Source organism: Phallusia mammillata, chromosome 5 (genome assembly GCF_965637545.1).
Source record: "Phallusia mammillata chromosome 5, kaPhaMamm4.hap1.1, whole genome shotgun sequence".
In the NCBI taxonomy this organism is placed as follows: domain Eukaryota; kingdom Metazoa; phylum Chordata; class Ascidiacea; order Phlebobranchia; family Ascidiidae; genus Phallusia; species Phallusia mammillata.
In genome coordinates, this window is record NC_137256.1 from 6389613 (window position 1) to 6415980 (window position 26368).

Genomic DNA, 26368 nt, shown 5'->3' on the forward strand with positions numbered 1-26368 from the left:
AGATGCTACACAAACGAGTTTTAAAAGATGCGTGTTTATTAATTCAAAGAGAATAAAGTAAAACGGATAATGCCACCCAACGTAGATATAGGCACTGCGTGTAAGCTGGCCAGGGGCGTGTCGTGATTGGTTAATTTCCTAGCGCTTTCCACCAATCATCACGTTTTCTTGCCGCCTTGCTGACTCATCGCTTTTTTAGCTTTCACCATTTCTACGAGTTCCTGCAACGAAACGAAAAGTGGTATTTTTTACTGCGAAGTTTTTAAACTAGTAGAAGCCGTTGGTTGTCATCGCTAGCAACCCCTTGTAGGCGACTGAAAACAATAGATGGGCGATTTAAAAGAAAAATGGGTTATTTAAGAGAAATATTGCTAATTGCCAGTGAGAATCATGAACAGTAAGGTGCATGTGTTTTGTGACTTAATCTTTTAAAATACTGCCACACTTTGGGCGATTCGGCAAAATGTTTTCCTTATATTGGCTATTCCTATTGAAAGTCTATGTAAAACACAAGTTGTCCAACCCATTGCTACGTAATAGAGCAGGGGTGGGCAACCTTTGTTACTGTAGGGCCAATTATAAATGTCAAAATGGGATCGAGGGCCGCACATGTGCATCACACAAAGTGATTCTTACCAAATATGCTTAACTACCAGTATAATTCGTATTTGATTCTAGCCACATTTTGCCAGATTGCAGAAAACTAGCATCAGGCGCATTAATCAGCTGAAAAATATGTAATAATTGGACTCGTTTGCAAGTACTTTTGAAATCCAAGCGTCTGTGCGGGCCGCAGAACTTTTATTGAAGGGCCGCATGCGGCCCGCAGGTTGCCCACCCCTGTAATAGAGCCTCATGAACGTCATATTGTGTCCAAAATAACACAGCGGGTATACGGAAAATACATAAATTGTCTGATTTTTACAAACATGTGAGCTTTAACACGAATTTGATCGGCCAAATTGAATGAAACTTAGGTTTTAACATTTTCTTGCTAATCAATGATCGAGAAACACTTGCCTACCTATGGAGAACCACATTCTTAAAATCTACGACTGTTTAAGCATGTCAAATATCTCAAGAAAGTACACAGTGTGAAACCCTGTTATCAAAACTGTAAAGAACCTACCTTATATCGCAGCATACACTCTTTTTTAGTCCGGCCTGTAACCGATTCAGCTATTTTATCCCATCTTTGTGGTGTACTGTTCGGAAAAGTTTTCAACGCTTGTTCGAGACGCTTCTGTTCATCGCTGGACCACGCTCGGGGTCCGTCTGTTTAGCAACAAAACATTGCCGTGTTCAAAGGTAAACAAAAACTTTGGGCAGGTCACAAATAGTTCTGCTTTCAAAAGGTGTAATTAAGCTTGATAGCTTCTACTGGCTAAGCCCCAAAAACTGGAAAATGCTGTTTTAGTTGTCAAGCTATTTGTTAAGGAAATCCCTAGTTCAGATGTTCTCAACCTATAAGATAAGGAAAATGCTTTAACAAATATAAGAAAAAAGACAATAAATTCGGGATGTGCATTCAAGAAATTTGGGGGCAGATTTTGCCATAGAAATCTTTCAAGGGGTAAACAAACGAAAAAAAGACAACCTTAGCCTCAATATTTAAAGGCTTAACTTGCTGCCTAAAATAATTTTTAAATCGAACTGCAATGAAAAAAAATTGCACACCCACCGAATCGCTGTGTGATGACGTCATCAGTCGGAACGGCCTTTTTCGTTTCGGCCAAGTGCTTTTCCTGAAACTTGGCGAAGGCTTTCTGGTTCGCCTCTGCTTTCAGTTCCGATTCTTTAAGGTTTTTGGCCCTTCCCAGGCATTCCTTGCCAGTGCGGGTCTTCACGCTTGAATGCGTATTCACGTAATTGGCCACTGTGTCCCACCTGTGATCACGTGGAATTGTAAATGATTACATAACAACCAATGTGGCTAAAACGTTTTTAGTTTTTGTTTTCAAAATCATAGTATGCCAGGCTGATACAGTTATGGATGTAGGTATATCTTAACTTATTTTTATAACGGTTCAAATTTATTCACATTCCAAATATCAATCAACTAGCTTAGTAGTTCACAACCAGGGAGAAATTCCTCCATTGGGAGAAATTTTAAAACTTAAGGGGAGGAATTTACTTTATTTTTTACCTGTGGTTTGTAAATAGACACTTAAGCTCTGGGTGTATAGCCTGTGAAGTTAATAAAATGCCCAATTTTAAATGACCTTTGTATGGTTTAGCTTTAGCATCTACTGTGTAGTATATTAGGGAGGAATGAAAATGTTTTCAAAGGTTAAGAGAGGAATTCATTGAAAAAGGTTGGGAACCACTGAACTAACTAAAACTGTGACCACTCGAAAAAGCTTGGTTTAAAGTTCCCTCAAAGTCCACAGGGTTCCCGCACAATTTTCATTTATAAATTCCTTGACTTTTCCAAAAATTTTCAAGAAAAGCAAAACAAATTTCCATGACTTTATTCGAAAAAATCGAGCAATTCCCCCAGTAAAAATAGTAAAGAGGCTTTGGTATATGCAGCCAATTTACCATACTTGCAACAAATATACAAACGTTACATAATTTGAAATTCATATCTCTATTTGGCATTTTCAGGGTAAAACAGGTGCCAAATTCCATACTTTTTCAAGGACTTTTGCAAAAGTTGGCTTTTTCAAAACTTTTCCAGGCCTTACAAATACAAATTTAAATTCCATAACTTTTCCAGGTTTCCCGTACCCACAGGAACCCCGGTCCATTACTGCTTTCCAAAAAAAGGGTCGGTTACCTTTTGTTCGTTCCAGCAGGAAATAGGTTGACAGCCTTGATTAAAATCTGAAGATCCTCATATGACCATTTTGCTCCACCTTTTCCATCACCCGACGATGTTCCATTTTTGACCTTGCCTGAAGTGGATTCCAGATGTTTTCTTCTCTCCTCATCCACTCTAGCTTGCAGCTTATTTAACTACAGCCATGAAACAAAAAAATTGTTTCGCTCAGTCAAAAAATACATAGCCACAAATTAGCACAAAAACCATCACCAAGCCAGAAATAGCTATGTTAAAATGTTACAGTGTGTAAAACAGTGAAGCACAGTTTGATAAAAGTAATATTTTGACCGAGTAAACCAAACTTTTGAAACCTGGTTAGTTTAACAAACTGAGCATTTTCAATTTACCTGTTCTTCAACCAAATCCTTGGCTGAGTTGACATTATCTGACTTGTCAATGTTTTCATTAAGCTTTTGTATATCAAGCAAACTAAGGTCGACACATAAATGGTTAATTTTGTCCATAGCTTCCAGTTGCTCGGAATCAGACTCCCGAAAATGGTTGTGTTTCTATTAAACAGAAAAAAGTTGACAATGAAACAACAATTGTTCTTATATATATTTGTTAGCCAGATATTAAGGGAATAACGAGGAAAGGCAACATAATTAAGTCTGGTTTTGAGACTGTGCAATTGTGTTTCTTGTAAGCTTATTTTCAAGTTCATTGTTCTGGAGTGTAATTAGTTAAAAATCAATGCATCAAGAATCACACAAAAACAAGAACAAAGTGCTTTCAAAGATGTATTTTAAGTTGGTTTTAATCATGTTTTATATATACCCTTTTCCCCACCTTGCAAAATGCTTTAAGTCGCTGTCTTTCCTTTTTAAGCATCTTTTTCTCCTTGTCCTTTTCTTTCTTTGCTTCCATTTGTTTTCGTTTGCTTTCCTCTTCCTCTTGTTTTCTTAAATCCTCCTTCTCTTGTTCAAGACGTCTCTCTTCTGCAAGTTTTTCTTCCGAGGCTTTCCGGATCGCCTCAGCCTTGGCCACCTTTTCTTCCTCACTGCATAAAAACAGGACCTTGTGTTTAATTCAATAGTCAAAATAATTAGGGATGTGCTGAGCCGAGCCAGAATCCAAGTACGCAGTACAGAGCATCGCTGTTTTAGATGCTAGGTGCTTGGCCGAGCAGTTGCACAAACTGGCCCGAGCATTAAATTTGCATATTCATGTCCTGCTATCATACGAAACTAGTGTTCAAAAGGGCATCTAATAACAAAGTTGACTGTTTGCGTACTTCTGGGGCCTGTACAGCTTAGTACACCGATGGTGATGTAAGAGACCATGGAAAACTACAAAACTAGTGTGGAATGGGGAATGTTTGTGACGTCACAATGCACCAAGCGTACTCTGAACACTGAGCATTAAGGTGAGATGAGTGTGCACAACCAAACAGAACATTTGTAGTTTTGGCCCTGTCAAGCCAATTACCAAATTATACATCAAGTGTTTAACAATCTTGTTATAAATCAACAATCCTTTGCATAGTCCTTTGTTATAAGAGTGAAATTTTTAGGCATACTGACCGTCTCCTCTTTTCATCATCTTTGTATTTCTTGATTCTTGGATCACAAGCATATGCATTGTCCACTAGTTGCCTGATTCTTTGATTTTCTTCCTTTTTTCTAGTGGCTCTAGCTGCCCGATTTTGTTTTTCCATCCACCGTCGTTCATATGCACTACAAAGACCAACAATTAACCAAGAAAGTGCAAACATTTCATGATATTTTTGCCACAAAACCAACTCTTCAGCCTTTTCTTTGTTTTCTTCATCCAAGTATGAATACTCTCTCCAAGAGTTAAAGTTGTACCAGAACTCATAAAATTTGTCCACCTCTTCTATGGATGACCACTCGTCCCCAAGAAAAGGGACATTCTGCTCCACTGACCAGCGCAAGTTGAGGTCAAATACAGGCCCAAACACTTCAAAAAAGTTTTCTCTGCAAAGTAAGACCAAATAAAAAAAACTAGTGGCATGACATGCAATTTTATTTTCTGTTCCAAAAATATCAATATTTTAATTGCTAAACTAATTCAAGCTGATCAAATTGACTGAACCGGAAAGAAAATTTGTGCTAAGCGGATGACACATATATGTATACTACCGTGAGTTTTTGTTTGCAGAAGGTATGTCATCATCAAATTGTGGGTCAATGCTATCATAGGCTCTCTTAGTTTCCAAAGATCCGAGGGTTTCATATGCTCTTGTGATGCAAGTAAAATAATCATCATTGTCATTGATTAACTGTTCCCCTGAACGTCTGCGCTTGTCTGGATGATGCTTTAGCACTGCTTTTCTGTCTGTTAAAAGTCATTTTACGATTGGTTTGAAGTTCTAAATCAACCCATAAATGTATCATTTAGATCAGGGTTTTTTTTAAGGTTTGGTTTGGGTGACCGCTAAGTAGTTTTAAGAGACCGCAAGTGTTTCATTTAAATACCAAAAAATAGCCATATTTGCTTATTTGGGAAACCGCTGGAGAAATTTGGGGGAGCGTTTCGTTCCTCCAAAACACCTCAAAAAAAACACTGATTTAGATAAATACAAACTTTAGTCAAACCAGTCCATACCAGTTATAAGGGTGCACCAAGTGTTGTTAAGAGGCACTTAGCGATTTAAAGGAACACTAAGCGATTCAAAGGGGTACCAATTGAACAAAGCATTTCTGTTTATTTTTGATGGACCGAAGATTTTGTTTTCTCAAAAGGAAACTTATCAGTCTTTTAACAAGCCTTTGACAAAAAATTATTTCTGTAGCATTACAGTGGTTGAATAAAAACTAAACATGCAACCTTTTTGACAAAACATGTTTGGCTTTTATATTTATTTTATCAGTTAAATCATAAAACTTACAAGCATTTCTTATCTGCTCCAGAGTGGCTCTGTGTCGAAGCTTAGGTAAACCCAAAACGGCATAATGATCCTGATCCTTCCAGTGGTCTGGATCTAAAGACTGCATGGACACAAAGTCATTATTAAATATGGACAAAATGCGACATTTGAAAGCGAGGCATTCCTTACTTTTAACTCTGCATATTCTTCCAAAACTACTTCTGAATTAGGCACTTCACCCAGCTGTCTCTGTTTTTCCACAACGTTTTTAATTCTTTTCAGTTTGTGGGATTGGATATCTGATATAAGTTGACCAACTGGGCCTAAACATAAAGAAAATCCTAATGATATTTAGGATACCTAATGATATTTCGACAACAGATCGCAAACAAAAATCTCTACCAAGGAAAACAGATAGTGTTACCTAATATAAAAAATAAATGAATGGCATTATTAAATGTACACATCAAACGCTAAATAACTTTATAGTGTACCTGGAAACGTATACGCAACTGCAACAGTCAATCCCCTGTTTCGGGACCTCGACATTTTTTTCTTTAATTCTGGTTTCAGTGGAAAATTGATACAACAGAATACGGTGTCAACCCATTTGTACTTTGCTACAAATATGATTAAAGTCATTAAAACCAGGGTTAAAATAAAAAATATATAAAAGTTACCTTACCTCTTTGCCGGGGAATTTTTCAGATTTCTCAATATACCCCTCGTTGTTGTATGACGTAGAAGCAATGAAGCGTTATGAGTTGTCCAAAGCCGCACAACTTTCGCTTTTTTCTTTTTTTCAACAACTTTATTTATGAATCAAACAGGTAAAATTGTAATGAAATATCGATTTTTTTTAAGTTTATTCATAATATTATTAATTTGTTATGAAAACGTGGATTATGTTTGCGTTTCACCAAAGTTGTTGATACGTTTTAATGTTTTACCCCATACCTATTTTAATTAGGTGCATTTTGCAGTTCATGTCGCAAATTGTGGAAAATATAATAGCGTAGTCGTTTTCGAGTTTTCTCGTGTTATGACGCGAATGTTATGGTTCAATGACAAATGAGCTGGAAATCACGTGACAGCAGCTGCTGATTTAGCTGTGATGTTTTGTCGTGATTTTAGTTCCCTTATCCTTTTTTTGAAGATAGCATTCGAGTCGAGGACCTGTAGCAGTAGCAGTTTTATTGTTGGCATTTTTTAAATAAACATTAGTTTTTTGTGTAGCTATGAAGTAAAAAATGAAATTGCGCAATTAGTATTTCCTTTGTAAAATCACCTCATGCACAAAAAACACAGCAAAACGTTCTAAATCGATTGCAGTTGGTAGACTATATTTTGCACTGGTTTAATTTTGATGTTATTGTTTTTTAGGCCTACCAGTATCTGTGCAGTTACTGGTTGTATATTTCAAGCTTTAATTTCTTTATTTTGTTGAGAATGTTGACTCAAGGATCTGCCCAGATTCGAATCCTGAATCTTGTTTATGGGGAGCACAATGACAGCACACTTTATCGTTTACAAAAGGGTTGGACCCTACGGTTTGTTCTTGGTCCCACACTGGCTGCTCATGAGGTAACTGTATTTAGCAATGTTCCTCGCAATGGTGAAACCTTCGATTCCACCAGGTATCGCCCAGTTAAATGGAAAAACACAAAGTCAGAGAGTTTTGCTCCTGTTCTGTTAACAACTGCAGGCTCATTTCAATATTACTTCAATTGTGATGGCACAAAGTGTGGAAGTGGATTTTTTATGGTGGATCCTACATTTAATGTTGGCACTGATGAACGTGTGTTACATTTAGATGCAATTTGCATGCAGACTGTGATGTCGAAATTGCTAGGAAAGTTCTCAACGTGGCCTGGTCGTTTAATGGTGGCAAAGGAATCTGGCTACAATGTTATCCATTTTACACCTATCCAGTTACTAGGCAACTCCAACTCTTCATATTCAATTGCAGATCAGTTGAAGTTAAACATAAATTTCTCTGATGTGGATGGGGACGTTACATTCAATGATGTAAAAGCGTTTGTTGAAAAATTGCGACTTGATTGGTCCATGTTATGCGTCACCGATGTTGTTTGGAACCATACTGCAACAAACAGTGCATGGTTGCAAGAAAACCCAGAGAGCAGTTACAACTTGGTCAACTCCCCATATTTGAAACCTGCTTATTTGATTGACGGGGCCCTTGTTTATCTAGCTTGCGACATTGAAAATGGAAAATATGATGAAGAATTTCCAGAGAGGAATATAACTTGTGATGATGAACTAAATAGCCTACGAAAGATACTTGAAGATAAAGTTTTTCCATCACTAAATCTTTGGGAATTTTTCCAACTTGATGTAGAAAGGGAAATGAAATTGCTAGCTGAATCTATCAACCAAGGAAAGGCAGCCACACTGACATTCGATCCTGAGCAAAAAATTGAGCTTGTCCAGGATAAAAAGTTCCAGAGGTTTGGTTGCACAGTGGACCCTGAAACTGCTCTTATACAATTTTACCTTGGAACCAAAAATGATGTTGAGAAAGCTCTCACCTTTTTTAAACGCACTCTAAAGTGGTTGAATAACAGCGTTAAACTGACTGTAATGTCAGACATCACTGCAGCTGTGAACAATATCATTTCCGGTGTGAAGTACGAAAGGCTTGCTGAGGATGGGCCAAAACTAAAGAAAATTGATGAAGAAAATCCCTTGGTTACACAATACTTTTGCCATCCTTTTTCTTACACTTGCATTGAAGAAGATGAGAAAAATGTAGTTGAAAACGATGACAACGGAAAAATGATAATGGCACACAACGGCTGGGTGATGGGTGCAGATGCTTTGAAAAACTTTGCCGAGTACCCATCAAAAGTTTATCTCCGACGTGAATTGATTTGCTGGGGTGACAGTGTCAAGCTGCGCTATGGTGAAAAACCTGAAGACTCCCCAGCCCTTTGGGACAGAATGAGAAAATACACAGAGTTGATGGCCGAAATTTTCCATGGCATCCGTATTGACAACTGCCATAATACACCAATCCATGTGGCAGAGTACATGCTGGATGCTGCAAGGAAAATTCGCCCAGACTTATATGTGTTTGCTGAGCTGTTTACCGGAAGTGAACATGTTGACAACATCTTCGTTAATCGACTTGGTATTACATCATTGATTAGGGAAGCACTTGCTGCATGGGATTCTCATGAATTAGGGAGAATGGTTTATTTGTATGGTGGTGAACCAATAGCCTCCTTTACACAACCTGGTACACAAGTTTTAAAGCCATCAAGGGCCCATGCATTGCTCTACGATGTGACTCATGATAATGAAAGCATGATCAAGAAGCACAGCGTTCATGATGCCCTTCCATCAAGTGCACTTGTTTGCATGGCATGCTGCGCGATTGGCAGCAACAGAGGACATGATGAACTCATTCCACACCACATTCACGTTGTGAAAGAAAAGCGACTTTACAAAAAATGGAATCCTAACTTGCAAGGAGCAAGTGTGGAATACACACATCGTAAAACTGGAATGGTGACTGCAAAGCATCTTCTCAATATTCTTCATCAAACCATGGCACTGAATGGCTTCACACAGGTGTATATTGATCAGCGTACACCAGATGTCGTAGCAGTGACTAGACATAACCCACTCACTCATTACAGCTACATAATGATTGCTTACACATCTTTTCATGACTTGGAAGACAAGGAGGTACCACCTTTGAAAATTGAAGGTCACATTATGGGCATTCCATTGGAAGCAAAACCATCAAAACCAAGCCAATGTACATCCAGTTTGATGCAAACCTTCACTCAGGATGTTGAATATATCAATGGCATTGAAGACTACACTTACGACATTGAGACAGATATACCAATTAAAATGAGTGCAAGCTGTGAAATCCTGCCTGCTAATGGTTGTAAAGCTCATAATGTCAACTTTACCCATTTTCCACCAGGTAGTGTTATAGTCTTGCGAGTGAAATTGCTCGAACAGGCAGATGAATCAACGTCCACAGTTCGGCAGATAATCACAGATCTGCAGACTGAAAATTCTGAGTTTGACCAGATTGTCTCCAAACTGGATTTGAGAGCTTTACATAGAGCATTGTACCAGTGTAGTTCCGAGGAGGAATCAGATGGCTTAGGTATTTCAGCATATGACATACCAGGCTGGCAAAAACTCATTTACTGTGGAATTGCCGGTATTGCTGTGCCCATGAGTAAAATTCGTTCCAGCAATGATCTTGGGCATCCATTATGTGGAAATCTCAGGGACGGCAACTGGTTGCTTGATTACACCTCATCAAGGCTTTTGAAACACAAGGAGACCAAAAAGCTTGGTGAGTGGTATGGAAAATGCTTTGAGGTCTTGGGTCACATTCCCAGATACCTGGTGCCCAAATACTTGGAGCCAATCATCTCAGCAACCTATTCAAAATTGTTGAAGGCCTGTTGGAACCAAATGTGTCCATTTGTCAAAGAATCAAACATGTTTGTAAAAATGCTTGCGATGGGTGCGGTCTCGATGTGTGCTTGTATCAAGGGCGCAAGCCTTCCTGTTCTTCACCCAGACATTAGGGATTTGCTTTTAGATGAGGAAGATAACAACAAGCAGCTCACGTTGTCCATGGCTGCTGGTCTGCCTCACTTCAGTGCAGGTGTGATGAGAAGCTGGGGTCGTGATACATTTATTGCGCTGCATGGGCTTCTGCTTGTCACTGGACAAAACCTTGATGCCCGAAACATGATTCTTGCTTTTGCTGGCTGTCTACGCCATGGCTTGATCCCTAATCTCCTGGGAGAAGGAAAGATTTGTCGGTACAACTGTCGAGATGCTGTGTGGTTTTGGCTGCAGTGCATTCAAGAGTATTGTGAGATGTACAGTTACAACCTGCTTAACATGTCTGTTGCAAGGATTTTTCCCACTGATGATTCTCCACCAGTACCTGTTGGCACTAAAACGCAGCCGCTTTACGATGTTATGCAGGAAGCACTACAGCGTCACATTGAGGGCATATCTTTTCGTGAAAGAGGTGCCGGCCCTGGCATTGACAGTGACATGTCAGATAAGGGGTTCGACGTCACAGCAGGAATTGATCTAGAAACTGGATTTGTGTATGGAGGAAGTCAATACAACTGCGGCACTTGGTGTGACAAGATGGGTGGCAGTGAAAAAGCTGGCAACAAAGGAGTACCTGCTACCCCTCGAGATGGTTCTGCTGTTGAACTGATTGCCCTTTGCAAATCGACTGTTGCTTGGTTACACCGTGCCAACAACTGTGGCAAATATCCATATGATGGTGTGTTTGTGAAAGATCAAAATTCGTCCATTATGAAACTTACATGGTCTAATTGGAATTCCAAGATTGCAGATAACTTTGAGAAGCATTTCTATGTGGGAGACTGTGACAAGTCTCATTTAGTTCACAAACGCTACATCTACAAGGATACAGTTGGAGCTTCACAACCATGGTGCGACTACCAGCTAAGACCCAACTTTCCTCTGGCAATGGTTTATGCACCAGAGCTGTTTGACACAGAACATGCTTGGGGTGCTTTGCAAATTGTCCAGGATAAGCTATTAGGTCCGCTGGGTGTGAAAACCCTCGATCCGGATGATATGCAGTATCGTGCTGATTATGACAATGCAAATGATTCAACTGATAAGTCGGTGGCCAAAGGATTCAACTACCACCAGGGACCTGAATGGTTATGGCCAGTTGGCTACTTCCTTCGAGCCAAACTGCATTTCGCTCGACTTCAAGGCTCAGAAAAGCTGAAAGAGACAGTCACCTTCATTAAAAGGTATTTGGTGACCCATGAACTGCATTTGGAGAATTCAGAATGGTCCGGATTACCTGAGCTAACCAACCATGATGGTAGCTATTGTCGTGATTCCTGCCCTATTCAGGCATGGTCTCATGCCACATTGTTGGATTTGTTCCATGACATGTCCCAGTTGTAATTTGTGGTAGAAACACATACTCTCTTTTTGTCGTTGTTAAAAAATGTTGCACAAAACGTTTCAGTATTAGCTATAAAATATCATATTACATTTGTGCTAACATCTGGTACTGTATAACTGTTTGTTATTGTTTTCCAAATAATAGGTGTCAGTATGAATTAAACAGAAAAATGTATTGTATCATATGCATAACTGTAGCCTTTGATATATTTTTACATAATTAGAACCAATCTGTAAATGTTGATTTATGTCACTTAAGTTATAGCTTTTGATTTTTTGTCACTGTGTTTCCTTTAGTAAAATCCAATTTTTAGTTAACTTGAATTGACAATGATTATACTACCTTCCAACAATGAAATATTAACTTAGTGGGTATCTGCTTTTTCATTCATTGCTTTGCATGTAGTCATTTGTGTTTAACTTTAGTTTTCCTCCAATTTGTGAATCTTAGAAAGTTCAAAAAAGCTATGCAAAAGGCAATAACTATCCAAAGGAATGTTCAAAATAATTTATTTGTATTCATATCTGTTTGTGTGAACATGAAAAATATTTGATCTTTCATAAAAGAAATGTGTATTGTACCAATGTGAAATATATTATGCATTTATAACCTGTTATGCTTTGTTTATTTGGTATTTAATATGAAAACTAAAAAAGCATACTAAAATGAACTAAACATAAAAAATGCAGTTTGAACCATAATTAGTATATACTGTGTCATGAGTTGCGCCTTATTTATCTCGTTTAGTGGTTGCATATGAAATTTTGACACCATAGTTGCCAAGAAGTTATACTAACACTCCGTTATATTGCTTTTGATCAAAAGTCTGTTGCACTTTTCTTAACTGTAACTGTGTCTTTGTTTTTCATTACAATGTAACTGCCGTTGCCTGTTCATAATAGCCGCTGGGCAACAGAATGCTTATAATCAATATGTTTTGTTGTTTTCAATTTTGTTCATACTAACGGCAACACCCAAAGATAGCCGCCATGTTCAACAAACTCATTAATACCTGTTCACAGTGGGTGTAATGTGGCTGTGTAATGCTCACAAATAGCAGCGACAATTATCACAATATATTTTGTTTTTGTGTTATGTATTCAAGGTTTAGTTTTATTGCATTAAAATTGTATAAAACAGTATGGCTGAGTCTAGTGACTTCTCCATGAAAATTGAGGATGATTTTGCATATGGCAACAATGTGAAGGGGGCAACTACACAAGTCCGTCTGGGTAAGACATGTCACAATAATTTTTGCTGTAAGCTTTAATTATAAGCATCTCAAATTTGATGTCTGATTATTGTACTTTATGAAAAATAATACTAAAATGTTTTTTGTAGGGCTATGAGAGAAACTATCTTTGTTATACACAATTGTTTTTATCCCTTGTGTATTTTTGCAGGTTTTATTCGCAAGGTTTATGCCATACTGACTGCACAACTTGCTGTCACAACAATTGTGTCTGCTCTATTTATGACCATCAAGCCATTGAAGGAATTTACCCAAAACAAGTATGTGTACCAGTGGCAACATTTTGAAAAATGAAAACCCAAAGTTTCTTTCGCAGTAAACATTTAACTGTTGTTTATGCTTACAGCACATAAAGACATTCATTAAAAAAAATAGAAGCCTGTGTAACATTTTGAAATTGTTTTTTTTGCATGTTGATATTTTAATTCCAACATTACCAGCAGGTTTGCACAGTTAATGCAAATTTCTCTCTCTGTATTAACAACAACAAGAGAATTGTTTCTATTTCTCCAGCCAGTTTATGTTGATGATTTGTTTATTTGTATCACTTGGATTAATCGTTGCCCTTCACGTCAAGAGAACAGAGTTTCCAATGAACATGTACTTGTTGGCCGCATTTACCCTTGTGGAATCATACACTGTTGGAACTGTGGTCACCTTCTATAAGTAAGTTCTATATTGAAAGCTTGTTTGGTGTTGGGTTTTCAATGAAGCCTTTTGGTAACTCTCCTAGTAATTATAATTTATAAAAGCTTCACGTTTTAAAAGTAATTGTTTGTTTATCACAAAGCATCAATCTAAAACTATTAGTGCATTAACAAAATGACATTTTAAACCAACAATTCTGCTTTTAAGTTATGATACATTGGTATTTCCTGAATAATAGGTAAATTTTATCATTAGTACTTCCTAAATCTATGAATGATTGGTTACAAAAATCTGCACATTTTAACAGCACTTGTTAGTGACAATATCTTTGCACATATTTCTAATGCAATTGCTCTTGCAGAGTGGAAATTGTAATCCAGGCTTTTATTCTCACTGTTGCTGTATTTGCATCTTTGACTTCATATGCCATGCAAAGCAAAAAAGATTACAGTTCATGGGGTGCAGGGCTATTTGCCGCCCTTTGGGTGCTAATTGGAGCTGGATTTTTGGGGGTAAGAATCTTTTCAAACAAACTTTCAGTTATTGAGTTTTTAACATATGCCAGAAAATAGTAAAACTGTAAGTATGGATACATATTTCTAAAGATGCACAATTGCTTTCTGTTAGTCAACCTGTTTTTGGAGTCAAACCATACAGTCTTTGGCAACTTAATACATCTGTAACTGCTTCATATTTCATGACATATATATTGGTGCAAAGTAAATGCTTGGGGTTTGGGACTCAAACAGACCCAGCATCATCAAGGCATGTCCTTATCACTTAAGAAGTATGGGATTATTTATATTATGTCAAACATGTTTTCACACATGTAACAACATGGTGTATGTTTGTGCTAGTTCTGTCCTGCAAGTTGTCAACTGTTCAACTTGCATGACGTAATGATTTTGGTCCAAAAGTAATCTTGTTTTTTTTGTTATACAACAGATTTTTTGTCAAATAAAATACATGTGGTTGTCAGTGAAGGGTAGGTTTGGTGTCAACTAGAAATACTGTAATAGTTCAGTAGATATGCAAATAAAGTTGCTTAAATCTGCAATCACCAGACTTCAGGCCCTAACGAGAGTTATTGTTTACCAGTTAGGCCCAGATTTTCTGCAATTAACAACTGTTTTATTGTAGGCTTTTGTCCAAAATGATACCTTTGAGTTGATGTGTGCTAGCGTTGGAGCTCTTGTGTTCTGTCTTTTTATCATCTACGACACACACCTTCTCATGCATCGCCTTTCACCTGAAGAATACCTGCTGGCCTCTATCAGTCTGTATCTCGATGTCATCAACTTATTCCTGGAGACCCTGCGAATTCTGGCCAAACTTAACCAAAGAAAGTAGCCTGTTTACGATTGCATGCTTTTTGCTTTCATTAAATATGTGCACATGTAAAGTACTTACTATACAAAGTGTAGTAAGATAGCTTTATCTAACGTCCAGTCCTTTTTTAACAAATGTTTTCCCTTGCTTATTATAATGCTTTTGGCTATATATACAGTGACAGTCACATTCCATATGCTTATATCGTTAAAATTAAATGTCATATAATTAAATGTCATATGTTTTGGTGAGGCTGAACTTTCAGATGACTTTATTACCGTTTAGCTGATGTAATGGCATGGCTACTTCGTGTCAATGTTAAATGTGTTTAACATCGTTTTATGCACGTTCATGTTTTTGACATTGTCCATTTTGAATGTTAGTCAGTCAAACTTGCAGCATTTTGATTAATCCCACACTAAGGCAAGCCATAACACCCAATATTGTCTCTTTTCAGCACGTTATGGTCAAAGTGATCAAATTTGTTTTGAAGTTTTTTGAATAAATTTGTTGCAGTTTTAGCAGCTTCTTGTCTTGTTTTTGTGCAATGTCAGTCTTTGTTTTCGCACTTTCGTGTAAAATATTTCTTGCAAAGTTTTTTATAAACTTAGCGCTCGTTGGTGGGCAGAAACTGTTGTGATATTATTTTAACAGCAAGTTTTGGATAAAGGAAATGGCTTATAGTTTATCATGCCGTTTTGTCTGCAGCATAAATAGTAAACAAACCATTTTTTATTTATTTTTATTTCAGTTAATTAGCACATGCAATATTTTTATGGATTGTTTTGTTCATCGGCATTATTTCAAGTTTGAAACCTTATTAGGTACGTTTTCAAAAACTCTTCGTTGGTGTCTTTAACATTAGCCTCATGCGGCCCTCCTAAATCGTGAACAAGATTTGATGCCATATGTTTGCAATTCGCGCTAGGTCAAAGCACCTAAAAAGCAGACAGATTTCGCTGGAACGTTATGGTCAGGGTTGCCATCGACCTGAAACCAAAAATAAGGACAACGGAAAAATTAAATTTTGAAACGTAAAGAAATAAACGTTTTTTAATAAATCTTTGCATTTTTGAGCTATGACATATCATGTGCAATATTTTGGCCAGAAACAATCTGTTCCAGCAACTCCATGTTTGTAAAAAATACTAATGCATCTCACGACAGCTCGGGTCTAGGTTTACCTTTACTTGTAGCAGGGATTTGACTTGTAATTGTTGAAAATAAGACAAAATAAGGACTCAAGTCAAAAATAAGGACATTTTTTAGAAATAAGGACAATGATCTTTTCTAAGACGTAGCCCTTCAAAATAAGGACAAATCTTAGAAATAAGGACGGTATGGCAACCCTGATTATAGTACTGCGTTAAGTTTTTTCGCGTGATTAAAACACTCAGCTATAGTTAAAAATGGCTGCGCGACGTTAGGAAGTTACGAATCGAACAATTGGTGGAAAAAATAAAGGGCACATCAGTTTTTGGAAAAATCGAGCTCGCTTGGTAGCAACCCCTTAATTTTTCGATGAACTGCTCGACGCACAACTGCTTTGAAAACTTTATTTTAAGTAAGATCATCGTTTGGATGTTGTTGCGGTCAACTTGAAAACATTTCGACACCAATCTTACAATGTAAAAGTTCAGCTAAACTTCACATTACAATTTTCCCAAACTCAACCGGTGCTTCAAAATGAAAGACAATTAGTTTTGATGTGTTTGTGTGACTTGCCTAGTATGGGACGTTCGAACGCGCATTTTAGAGAATTATGTATGAAGCTATAGGCTTTGTCCCTGAATGCATAAGGGCCTGCGGTATGCTGTCGCGTAGCCGTAGACTATAGTGATGGATGGCAACGAAACGGAAGGTGAGATAATCCTTACCGGCGTAAGCACGGACTGCGCTCTCATACGTTTTGTCGCTCACTATACCATTAACCACGGTCTATGGCTACTTGTATATGACAACCCGACAAGCATTTGGACAAATAGTCTGAGGCGATTCATCCACAAACATACATAAAAACTTATCGAAGTTCGTACTCGAAAGCTTCTTAAGTTTGGACCCTTCTAAAATTGAAAGTGTCCCCGTAATTCGAAAAGGTACTTAATTGGAATGAAAGTGTCACCTTTTATGTGAAATGTGTGGGGCAATACCAAACCACTGCCGGTTAAGACACAATGTAAAAAATGTGGTTTTATATTATCGTTGAAAACTGAAAAATAAGTTTTCAACATTTTATCAAACGATGGCCCTATACCAGGGGTGGGCAAACTTTTCAGTGCAAGGGCCGCATTCAAAAGTTCTTAATCTCAGGGGGCCGCATAGTATTTTACCAACGGCCCCCAATTGCTTGCTTTTTTTTTATATAACTGGTGTAAAGAATTAGGTTTGTATCCTATATATACCATTTAAAGCCGCCTAAAATGCTCAGATCAAAAATTTCTTACTTGACGCATAAGTTTAGCTAAACGGAGCTAACTGTTTATGACGTCATAATCTGTGTTGTGACGATTGCGGTGCCTGTTCTTTCGCATTGTTTGCACACAATAAGCGGATAAAAAGCCTGGCGCAATTGGTTACTATGCTGGTAATCTTTTTCTCCAGTCTTACGAAATCTGTTTTTAGCAGTTTCAAAATCAAATTATTTGGCAAAATAATTTAGTTACGTCACCGCCGCCAGCACGTGTATTTTTTGACATACATGGTCACCGCCTCACAAACTCGTCTCCGCGGCCGCATGTAGCCGTACGGCCGCAAGTTGTGCACCCCTGATATTGCCCAAAGTATTAACGGAGTATATTTTCACCTATGTGCAAATACGTTTGTTGTCACTGAAATTATTGGACAAATATTGGTTGAAACGCCACAATTGCAAATGTTTCAAAATAAACAAGCATTTGTTGCAACATAGGCTACACCACGTCTTTTTGTCAAGAAATTATTGCGCCAACATTAATGTGTTAACGATTCTAAAGCCGTGTTTAATGTCCGTTTGCAAAGTATTGCAACGACCTAAACTTGATCCAATGTGAACAAAGTTTTGGCGTCAACAGTGCAAAATAGGCTGTTTGAAAACGTGAATCGCTTTTACTTTTATTTACCTTTATCGAACAAAGAAATTTTGTCAAGTGACGATTTGCAAAATAACGTGGCAGACACAACCGGCTATAAAGCACGTAAAAAGTGTCTGTGTTTAGTTCCAAAGTATGGTACGGGTACAGATACTGCACATGGTATAGGTATCGGCAAGTCGCAACCCCGGTATTTTTTAAAACTCGTCGGCTGTGCTTATAATACTATTCAGCGTTACTAACATTCTCTTTAAAATTCACTAACATTTGGCGGGCCGCATGAACTCCTTTGCCGGGCCGCATGCGGCCCGCGGGCCGTAGTTTGCCCACCCCTGCCCTATACAGTTTGCTTTTGTATTACGAACTTTTTCTCTGCTTAGGAAGCCACGAATACAATTTAAAATCATGCTTTTTAAAGAATAGCTTATATAGGGACAAAACATGCTGCCAAGATATTTTTGTCACATGCTGCACAAAAAAACAAATAAGAGATTACGTTTACAATAAAAGTGACACCTGGCGAATAAGCTATAGTAAATGTCTGTTGTTATCAAATATTCATGTCTTAAATAGTGGTATTCTGGCCTCGAGCGCTATTACTCTGTTTACAAGTATTTTTGGCGTGTCGGATATATTTTGAAATGACAAGTTAAGTTTTCTTAATTAACTTGATATTTTTGTGCAATTTTCGTGGGTTTGCAGGGGCTACTGCATAGTATGCAATCTACGGCGAGCTTAGCCTACATGTATTGATCAGGATTTATGTAAACGCAATTTACAATACAATATGCAATTTACTCTAAAACAAGTTATTTTCACACTTTTTTACAGTGGATTGCTGATTTAAGGGTCATATCTGTAGTCCAGAAAAATATCATATTTGGTGACTGGCATAGATTACGTTTGCCTGAAACCTGATCATTGCAGTGATTCCAAGTTTTATTACAGTAAATTCTTAGAATTGCATCGTTGGACTACTACATTGATAGATATAGTATGCCTATATCCTGGATAGTGTATTAGTAGCCCATTTTGCAACATTAGTAAGATTTGTATAAACGCGAGGACAGTGATGATGCAGTTGGGTGCGAACTTTGTTACGGGGATAAAACAGCAAAACGTCGTTGGTCCAGCTGCAGTTGGTCTTTAATCGCCACAGTTTCCGTTTACTGTGTATTCTAAAACCTTTGTAACGCACAACTTTCCCAAAAAATGTAAACAAAAATCTTCCGCCAAAAACTTGATAAGCTTATCATCAGACCGTTTCGGCGCTGATACAGATTTATTTTATCGGTCGGGGACATGAAGTGCGAAAGTAGCAACTCGCGTCAATTGGCAAACAATACTAGTTGCAGGGTGCACTGTAGAAACTTCTAATACCTTTTGCACTGTTGCGGGTGAGATAAGCGAGGTAAATGCGGATACAATGGCGCAAGACTGCAAGGTGTGAGTTGGTAAACTCTGAAATCGGTGGCTTGGTTATAAGCGACAAGCTGACACTACATTGTCATTCATTTGTTCTGTTTCGTCACAGTAGCATCACAATCGCAACTGTCAAGTTCAGGAGTTCTTTCTTTGTGAGATTCTTTCTACTGTCAATTACTGCTAGCTATTGGATTACCGGGCATTATCCTTTGACACAAAAAGGTCACCAAATTGTGGACGGTATCAATTATTTGCGCTCTACTAATCCCGACCTATTTGCAAGGTCCAGAACTGGTAGCTCTGTGCGATAAGCATTTGGTGGTGTACGACAAAAAACAGACTTTGTCCTAGAATGGATTCAAGCAGCAAACAACAGCAGGTCAAGTACAGGCGTTCTGCCATGAAGTCCAGCTCTCGCGTGTTGCGTAGTTCAAATGCTACCTTGGATTCTGAATCAAGTGCAGCTACAGTTAAGTCCAGTCGTCAAGTATCTAGCCGAAAGCCGCCCAAGTCGAAATCAGGCCGAAAATGTGGCGAACGAAAGCTACACGGGGGAATAATCGAAAACCGTTGGAGTCAACCTGATCTAACTGCTTCGCCGATCAAAAATCCGCTCCGTCGGTTTGTGTCAACACAAGATCTATTGCTGACATCAGATACTGAATCTACGTCATCAGTGGTGACATCATTGAAATCACCGAAGCAGTTTATTGGACAACAGAGAAATTCTTGCGCTCCGTACCGCTACAACAAAACAAAAATGAATGCAAGTGCTACTTCCAGTCCAAGCCGTATACCATCACGAAAGGCAATCAGAGATATGTCGAATGTTTCTGTTGAAAATCGCACACGTAGAATGTACAGAGAAGCAAGTTTGCCGATAAATGCCAAGAAATCAAACCAGAGCCTTTTCGAGGCGACATCCAAGCTTGTTCAAAATGTAAGTATGGCGTAGATTTTGTTTACACATGATTTGGTGGGCCAATTTTCTTTTAGAGTGTTGCCACCTATTTTTGTTAGGGCATGTATGATGTCGTTTTTTGTATTGTCTTAGGTCGAAAATGATTCCTTTTCTTCGACTGAAGTCGATCTGTTCAATGCGCGAATTGAGGACTTGGAACAAACTAATCAAAAGTTGTCACAACAAAACCATTCTCTGGAAAAACAGGTACAGTAAATCATCACGCTACTTTAGTAATTGGTTCCGGCGGTTTACAGTAAATTAGTACAGTGCTTAATTAAGGTTTAGTCCCTGCGGTCTCAAATATGTGCAATGTGTTTAAAAATGCTTTAGATTGGCTTTTCAAAGCAAACTGACGTATGTATTTGTGCTTAACACAGCTCAAGCAAGCCAGTGAGCTTGTTCGAATTCTCCTTGGCAAGACAAAAGAAGCTGAAAAGAAAACACGGAAAGTTTCAGAGTTGGAAATGGAAATAATCGTACTTCGTCGCCAACTTGCCCAAAACAGGTGTGTATTTTGGTTGACACAAAACGCGTAACATTTCCTCACAAACAATAAATATAATGTAAGAGAAAATGCTTTATGATATGTTTTACCATTTAGCTCCCACGATCGCATAATTTCGGTGAGCTCCACCTTATCCGATGACATTGGTTGGCGAAGTGAGAGTGATAGCGTTTTCGACCAATCAGAGGCCCGGAAAACTCCGCTCGGCATTTCCGACTCGACATCACCTGACAGCTCGGATTGTGATGTCAGTAATAAAGGTAAGAACCGATTTTTTTATTTTGTTGCGTTTGATGTTCATTCATAAAAATAAATCTAACATTTGTTTTGCAGAAAACTTCTTATTTCCGTCCACATGTTTCTCGAGGACCTCGACACTTCAACGTACCCGCCCTATGGCCCCACAAATCCCTGATGCGACAATATCGCGATCACGTGATGCGCTTGGACGAATGGACCTTAACTCCAACTACCCAACGGCGCACTCTTGTGGCAACGATGAAAGATTTAACTCTCTCTTGAATGAACACAAAAGAGCGCTAAAGCTCATCCAGGTATATGTTGGAAAAAGTAAAAAAAGTGAAATATGCAAAAAGTCATAAAAATCAAGACTGTACTTTAACATGTTTCATTGTTAGTCGATGTTAGTCAGACATATTAACATAATTTTTAACAGCATTGTTTTTTGCACAGAATCTGGAAACCAAGTTTTGCTCCCAGCAGAAGGTTGTCACGGGTTTAAAACGCGATATTTCCTCTATGAAGCATAAATCACACTCACAAAGCCTGGAGGACGTGCAAGACCAATTATCCCTGCTTATTCAAAGCCTTCAAAACGAGGTTCGCACTCAAAATGTTCCTTGGATAAATTTTTTGCAGTGAAAGTTATTGCTGCTCAATTAAGAAATGCGTTTTGAGTAAAAAAAAAATCTTGTCAACTATATTTAAATTGAATTGAACAGATGTTTTTAAACACGTTTGTTTGTTTAAACACAATTGTTTGCCATTTCAGAACATGTCAACAGAGGATATTGGTCAATATCTTGTCGAAACTTTTCACAAAGATTCCACACTTGATTCAGGTTTGTTATTCTGTTGAGAAATTTGGTGTAGCAAAAATAACCTGTACAATTTTTGTTGAAGAAAACCTAAAAGGTTTTCCCGGATTTTACCAGCACTTTTAGAAATTTAACATAAAACCATCTTTGCAGGTCACTCCACAATGCAAAGAACAGCGCGGTACTACGGCAAATCTCAACGGAATCATTCTGCAAGAAGATCTCTTTCTTTGTCGTAACTTTCGTGTCTTGCTTTGTTGCCTTTTTTGCAACTTATTATTTAAAGTTTGTTGTAAAAATTAAAAACAATCAAAAGATATTAAACAAAAGATAAACAATGCACGAAGTGTTTATGTACAGCCAGAACCAAGTAGAGGTAAAAGGAAACCGCACTCGATACGCCTAAATGCTCAAAAGATGTATAGCCGTTCCCTATGACAAAGACTTTACTGAAGAAATGCATACAATTTTCAAATAAGCAATTCTTATAACTATTTTGCTTGTTAGGATCAGCCCCGAAGCGTCGGGACAAGCCGTCTATAACATGCATAGTTCCAGGTGTTTGGCTGGGCTCGGTATGTTCCACATGTATGGACCTTCAATAGGCCTGGCATACTATGTTCCACAGATAAGTGCAGAAATGTAAAAGCATAGAGCCAATAAATGATAAGCTGCAGACAGTGCACACTGTTTCGACCTATAAGGTCTCATCAGTGCATCAGTGCAGGTCGAAACAGTGTGCACTGTCTGCAAGTGCAGAAATAATATACGAAAAGGCGCAGATTGTAGCTGTTATTTTGTAAAAGAAGCATCAATCGGTTATAGGCTCACTTAAAAAAAACACAAAATAATACTGCAGTAATAAAGACATGACCAAAACTTTTAATTTTCGTAAATTTGAAAAGAAACTCTTTTTTGTCCGCTATTTTCCTCTCGCTCGCGCTTGACCCTTAACCCCTGAGCGAAATCACCGGCTTTGTCCAATGCCATCCTCCCTACTTGGCGACTCAGTCTGTTCACGTCACTATAATCGTCGATTCTTTGAAGTCCCACGAATCGGTCGCAACCCTGACGACATTTGTTCACAATCCATTCGTGTTCATCGTCGGTCACATTGCGCACGAACTTATTTGCTCTACCTGCAACAAAAAAGTCGACAGGTCATGCGTTTTAAACCCAAATTTGTAATGTTAATTACCCCGTAGTACAAGCTTTTCACTCAGTATAACCAGGAAAAGAATACAAGCAAAAGGAAGCGTTTAATGCTTTTGTAATGCCTGATTTCACCAAAATTTGGTTTGAAACATCAAATGCAAATATGTTTATGTATGTCGCATTTAAAGTGCTAATAAGACGGTTGCATGATTTATCATCCCAAACTTACTTTGACACTATACACGTACTTATAAAGAGTAATTTAATCAAAAACATGACTGCCAGAGAAGGCAGAAATTTCAACAATCAGTGTTGTCTTCACGAGTGCAGGTCTGCAGGTCTGCATGATGCATTCTTTATGCACAAATACTCTGACAGTTATTGTTTAAATTAAATAAACCTACTTTATTTTGTAACTACAGCCAGGTCATATCATATTTAAAAATGGGACCAGTTTGCCAAAATATATTTCTTAAATAATTACCATTACAGACCTTTGTTAAAAACAATACAAGTACCTAACCTTCCTTTTCCGCGTAATTGTAGACGACCCTCTCGACAGGATTATAATAGCCGTCTCCAGTATCGTAGCAATTGTCAGGGATGAGGTGATTGGGTGTGCCTGTTTCTGAGCTTTGTGCGGACATCATGCAGCGATCAACCGGTCGCAACCCATCAGTGATTTCCTGCATAAGTGGTGCAACGTAATTGTCGAAAATGACATTACTGAAAGACTTAAAAGACTACAATATGGCTCAATTTAAATAGTTTTGACAATTTGGGCATGTATGAGAATGCTTTATTGCGAATAGCTAAAAAGGAAAGAGGAAAATACTGTGTACACTTATCTGTTACAAATAAGTTACATGCAGATGCATGAAATTGAAACTGACCTTATGCATTTTTTCATGGGCAGAAACTTGGACGAATTGTCCATAGGACCTGGCCCATACATAGACAATGAAAAAAAAAAACTGTTTAGAATTCGTATGTATATATATGTATATATATATATATATATATATATATATATATAAGGTCAGTTTTTTTTAGGAGTTCATGGTCGTTCCCAAGGATGAATCCTGATCAGGTGTTTTATGTCTGTATGCGGTCAGGCGCGCAGGACAATTCGGCCAAGTTCATGGCCCAAAACTGACCTTATAAAACCTGCGGTCCCACACACGGTTGCAATAGCGCCATCCGGTGAGCGTTCTGTCGTCATTTTCAAAATCGAGTCCGTCTTTAAACATATAGTTCCCACCCACGTCACGTCCGTTACACCACGAAGTTTTATACAGACCACCATCCGGAAAGAACAAAGTCCCTGCACACAATAAAAATAAACAATTACATTGGACGTTGCACTAACTGTCAAATTAGATTTATATCGACACCGCATTGGACATTTGCCGTAAACTTGCATTTGACGCTTATTGTTTACCAAATGACCTAACGTTTGGCTAGACCAGTGGTTCCCAAACTGTGGGCCATGGGTTAGTACTATAGACCACCAAGACATTTTCAATGGGCCACAGAGCTATTTGAACAGATTCTACTGTTTTGTTATACTGTAGATCGGTGGTTCTCAACTCGTTTCAGGTCTTGGACCACCGCCTCAGTAAAAATAATATGGTGGACCACTCGATTTTTGAGCAATTTTGAAGTAGACAAACGAAACTAGTGTTTGGGCTTGAAACATAATAGTTTTAAACCGATTTTCAAGAAGTGAGATACAATCATTAACAGCTAACATTTCAATACTCTTTCAACGTGTAATATGCAATAGTCTCTAGTTTATCACCAAAATTAGTGGACGTCCCGTGGACCACCCAAAAAGTCATCGTGGACCAGACTAGTGGCCCATGAACCACCAGTTGAGAACCACTGCTGTAAATATTAAGCGCTTTGTTTTGAAAAATATAATATTTGCAAAGAATTCCGAATCTTGTAGCCAAATTTCAGGATGTGTCTTATTAAAAATAAATTGCTAGAAACCATTTCGCCTGTTTTTGAGTTATTTTTTTGTTTGTGCCCAAATTTACAGCATGCGGTGAGCCACGAATCGCTATTAAATAGACATTTGGGCCACAGACCAAAAACATTTGGGAACCCCTGGGCTATAGACCTTAATAAGCTGCTAAAATAAAGACAAGTAATGCTAAAATAATAATCAATGGGTATAACTATGGGTCGCGAAAAATTGCGCTGGTAAAATTTGAAACGTAATTGAGTCGCGCCGCTGAGGTCACTGCGCAAAAAAATACCAGCAATCGCTGGTGTGACAGCAAAGCAAACAATTGAAACGTATGCTTGTGTTTGTCCGTTTAATATTACTTACCTGGCCCGTGGAACATTCCATCTTTGAACTCTCCCTCGTACCTCGTTTCTGTGTCAAACCAATAAATTCCCTTTCCTTCCATGCGACCATTCTTGATATCTCCAGTGTAGTTAGCAAGTCGGTGCGTAGGTTCGTCGCCTTCCATGTTGCAATTTCCTTACAATCTAAGATAAAAAGTAAAAAATGAAATCTTGACAATAGTGGGACAGCCTAAATTTTTCAGGATATTAAGTTATTATGACATCACTATTGATTACTAAACTCTCATATGCCACACTGTGTATGGTAACTTAAATCTATTACACCAGTTGTAGTTCAGTAAAGTGTACCACCTCTAGCTATTTTATATTAAATGCAAAACATCGACCATTTACATTGCATTGAACATTATTGATGACACATGAATCCAAATTTGTTGTAAATATTATTCCAAAACCAAGCGATATTGGTTAAATATGGACTATTTTACAAATAAAGCCTAAAAATGTACATTACCAATCATTTGTAAACAGTTTAGTATCGAAAACGGTTCTTTCCCTACGGCAGTCTTCGTTTCAACCAATCACGATGGGCCAAGTCCGGCGTGGATTGTGACGCACTACTCGTGGCGAGCTCCTATTGGTCTAGACGCGACAACCAGTAACGGACACGCGCGACTGCATACGCGAACTGGCAATCGGTCGCGCTTGATTGCGCACAGAAAGACACGTTTTCAAACTAGCCCAACCAAAATCCAGAACCTGAAGGAAACGTAGTCAAAAGCGTTGTGTGTCGGTGCCTGGCACCTTTATTTTGTACAGGTACATTAGTTCGTTAATCTGTTGGCCATTTGTGCGGGACGCCTGCGTGTCTTGTTCATAAAACAGGTGCAGAGGAATTTTTTGAACAGGAAATGACTTGTTAAAAAACGCCTTTAAAAAGGTTACGTTGGACGTTCGGCTTTACATATACCTTTCTTACACGTATGGTGTAGTTAAGGCTAATTGCATTTTCATACGGGGCGA

The 26368-nt window shown here is 38.2% G+C and overlaps 5 protein-coding genes across 6 annotated transcripts; 3 read left to right on the forward strand and 2 right to left on the reverse strand.

Annotated features, from left to right (window-relative positions):
• Nucleotides 1-18: 18 nt before the first annotated feature.
• Nucleotides 19-6422, reverse strand: LOC145228051 (dnaJ homolog subfamily C member 2-like). 2 transcript variants are annotated; one of them, XM_080093025.1, is made up of 13 exons: nt 6340-6422; nt 6149-6274; nt 5844-5977; nt 5676-5775; nt 4927-5122; nt 4567-4761; nt 4348-4500; nt 3614-3824; nt 3172-3333; nt 2780-2958; nt 1682-1887; nt 1130-1275; nt 19-221 (listed from the first exon to the last, which is right to left on the reverse strand). In XM_080093025.1, exons 2-13 carry the CDS (start codon nt 6201-6203, stop codon nt 159-161), a joined length of 1800 nt encoding a protein of 599 aa, XP_079949151.1. In that variant the 5' UTR covers nt 6204-6274; nt 6340-6422; the 3' UTR covers nt 19-158. The 2 variants fall into 2 exon arrangements, with proteins under 2 accessions (XP_079949151.1, XP_079949152.1); XM_080093026.1 differs by having other exon boundaries at nt 6335-6388.
• Nucleotides 6423-7017: 595 nt separating this feature from the next.
• Nucleotides 7018-12727, forward strand: LOC145228050 (glycogen debranching enzyme-like). Its single transcript, XM_080093024.1, has one exon. The coding sequence runs from the start codon at nt 7104-7106 to the stop codon at nt 11619-11621; it is 4518 nt and encodes a 1505-aa protein (XP_079949150.1). The 5' UTR covers nt 7018-7103; the 3' UTR covers nt 11622-12727.
• A 36-nt stretch (nt 12728-12763) lies between these two features.
• Nucleotides 12764-15372, forward strand: LOC145228052 (protein lifeguard 4-like). Its single transcript, XM_080093027.1, has 5 exons — nt 12764-12854; nt 13026-13134; nt 13388-13540; nt 13884-14034; nt 14663-15372. The coding sequence occupies exons 1-5, from the start codon at nt 12764-12766 to the stop codon at nt 14870-14872; spliced, it is 714 nt and encodes a 237-aa protein (XP_079949153.1). The 3' UTR covers nt 14873-15372.
• A 3843-nt stretch (nt 15373-19215) lies between these two features.
• Nucleotides 19216-22182, forward strand: LOC145228947 (uncharacterized). The gene is made up of 8 exons (XM_080094169.1): nt 19216-20284; nt 20399-20512; nt 20686-20813; nt 20910-21073; nt 21147-21367; nt 21507-21653; nt 21826-21895; nt 22025-22182. Exons 1-8 carry the CDS (start codon nt 19697-19699, stop codon nt 22108-22110), a joined length of 1518 nt encoding a protein of 505 aa, XP_079950295.1. The 5' UTR covers nt 19216-19696; the 3' UTR covers nt 22111-22182.
• A 22-nt stretch (nt 22183-22204) lies between these two features.
• LOC145228952 (MORN repeat-containing protein 5-like) lies at nt 22205-26080 on the reverse strand. The gene is made up of 5 exons (XM_080094177.1): nt 25860-26080; nt 25365-25528; nt 24184-24350; nt 23550-23712; nt 22205-23010 (listed from the first exon to the last, which is right to left on the reverse strand). The coding sequence occupies exons 2-5, from the start codon at nt 25507-25509 to the stop codon at nt 22754-22756; spliced, it is 732 nt and encodes a 243-aa protein (XP_079950303.1). The 5' UTR covers nt 25510-25528; nt 25860-26080; the 3' UTR covers nt 22205-22753.
• Nucleotides 26081-26368: the final 288 nt, after the last annotated feature.